Source organism: Pagrus major, chromosome 13 (assembly GCF_040436345.1).
Source record: "Pagrus major chromosome 13, Pma_NU_1.0".
NCBI classification, from domain to species: Eukaryota; Metazoa; Chordata; class Actinopteri; order Spariformes; family Sparidae; genus Pagrus; species Pagrus major.
In genome coordinates this window covers 1107433-1109310 of record NC_133227.1, presented here as the reverse complement: position 1 = coordinate 1109310, position 1878 = coordinate 1107433, and the positions used below count along the sequence as shown (strand labels likewise).

The 1878-nt window shown below is 52.8% G+C and overlaps 1 protein-coding gene across 1 annotated transcript; it reads right to left on the bottom strand.

The window, feature by feature from the left end:
• Positions 1-548: 548 nt before the first annotated feature.
• On the bottom strand, positions 549-1610 carry tpbgl (trophoblast glycoprotein like). The gene has a single exon (XM_073478861.1). It carries the CDS (start codon positions 1608-1610, stop codon positions 549-551), a length of 1062 nt encoding a protein of 353 aa, XP_073334962.1.
• Positions 1611-1878: the final 268 nt, after the last annotated feature.

Here is a 1878-nt window from a genome sequence, read left to right as displayed (position 1 = left end):
TTAGCTGGTGATGAAACATGACAGTTCGCCCCGGCGTCGCCTGCTTGCAAGAACATGGCACTCGGACAAAAAAGACTCGCCTCGTCTCAGCAGCTGCAGTCTCCCTCTCTTCTCTAGCAGGTTTCTTTGCATTATGCACTCCCCTCCTTCAGGAGATTATAAAACAGAATCACCTTGTGTTCCCTGCAGGGTTTCCTGAATGCAGACTATTATTTTGCAAGGGCTGCAGTTTCAGTAATCACACTGATTCACCTTTTCATTCCAACTTTTCAAATCATATATTCTGCAGCTTCACTGTGTGTATTTGTCACTTGGTTAATAAGGTAAATAATACTATGTTAGTCTGACATGATGCACCAAAAGCATTCCTGCCATGAGGAGACACTTATATACATTATGTACAATAATAATCTCACAGTCAGGGAAGTGTTTTTGGCTCTGTGCATGAGTGCTGTCCATTTACCAGAAAATGATGGAAGTGGTTTATAAAAGCACTGGACAGGGAATGTTCCCATCTCCACACAGCTGTTTCCTGATGTTTCAGCAGCTTACACAGCCACGTTGGCCAGTCTCGGGTCTGAGTCCTGCTCGTAGCGGTAATGATAGACCTCCATCTGGTCCCGGCACGCCTCTCTGATGTTGTTGAGCCACCGCTTGATGCCTCCCCGGTTGAGATACAGCACCATGAGGAACACCACCCCGATCAGAGCCAAGACAATACCGAGGAACACGTACGAGACCGCCTCCAGGTTCTCGGTCATACAATCCAAGTCCTCCCCCCGGAGCCTCTCCACGGGGAACCCCCTCTTGGCCTCCGGCTCGTAGCACAGGAGTTGCCCTGCATCCGGGCACTGGGACGAGTTCTTCAACCAGTAGTAAAACGCCTCCAGTTCGCAGCTGCACCTGAATGGGTTTGAAGACAAGTATACGCGTGTGCGCCTTTGCTGGTAGAAGCTGGTGACGTTTTCCCTCCCGATGCTCTCTATGGAGTTATTTATCAGCACCAACGCGTGCAGATTAAAGAAATCTAACTTCATCAGGGGTATAGACTTCAGATTGTTTCCCGCCAACTCCAGTCGGTGCAGGCTGCGCAAACTTTCCGCGCTGAGCGCACCGGGCAGCTGCGCCGCGGCCGGAGGCAGGAGAGAGTCGTTCAGGTAGAGAGAGCGCAGCTCCAACAACCCGTGGAAAGCCCTGGCTGAGATAAACTCCAACCGATTGTGGCTCAGATCCAGCAAATGCAGCCGGGGGAGCCCCAGGAAGGCGTAGGGCTCGATAACCTGTATCCCGTTGTAGGACAGCGAGAGGGTTGTCATGTCCAACTCCGTGCCGTTGCTCATGAACGCACCGCGCTGTAAAGTTGAGATGTTGCTCCCCTTGAGTATCAAGGTGGACGTCCACTCCGGGATGTCTCCCGGCACCTCACCGTACTCCCCATCGCCGCAGGTCACCGTCCCGGAGTCTCTGACACAGACGCAGGACGACGGGCAGGAACCATCCGTCCTGACAGGCGAGGACAACAGACACACCACGGCCGCGTAACACAAACACCACTGGTTCCACACAGAGAAGACACACTTTGAACCGTCCGCACTGTGAAATAGCCACATCTTCTCCCTCGTGTTACAGTCTCACAGCTGGTCGCCAATAGATTCCGACGCGCCTTGCAAGAAAGAAAGCTGACGACTCCTACAGTCCTCTCAGGCATGCGAAGTGGAGTCAGTCCGGCGCCGCTTACTTTGAACCGTCAGGGTGGAGAAAAACGCGCTTTCCACGGTCATCCCGGCGCTATTTGTGCGTCTTCATGTGGAGGAAAGATGAGTTTGCAGCGGGATTCTTTCAACGGCAGAGTGTGTCTGCGTGGAAAAGCTGCTGATC

What these genes read in the sequence shown, in the direction of transcription:
- tpbgl (XM_073478861.1), bottom strand. Translation starts at nt 1,610, where the DNA reads ATGTGGCTATTTCACAGTGCGGACGGTTCAAAGTGTGTCTTCTCTGTG.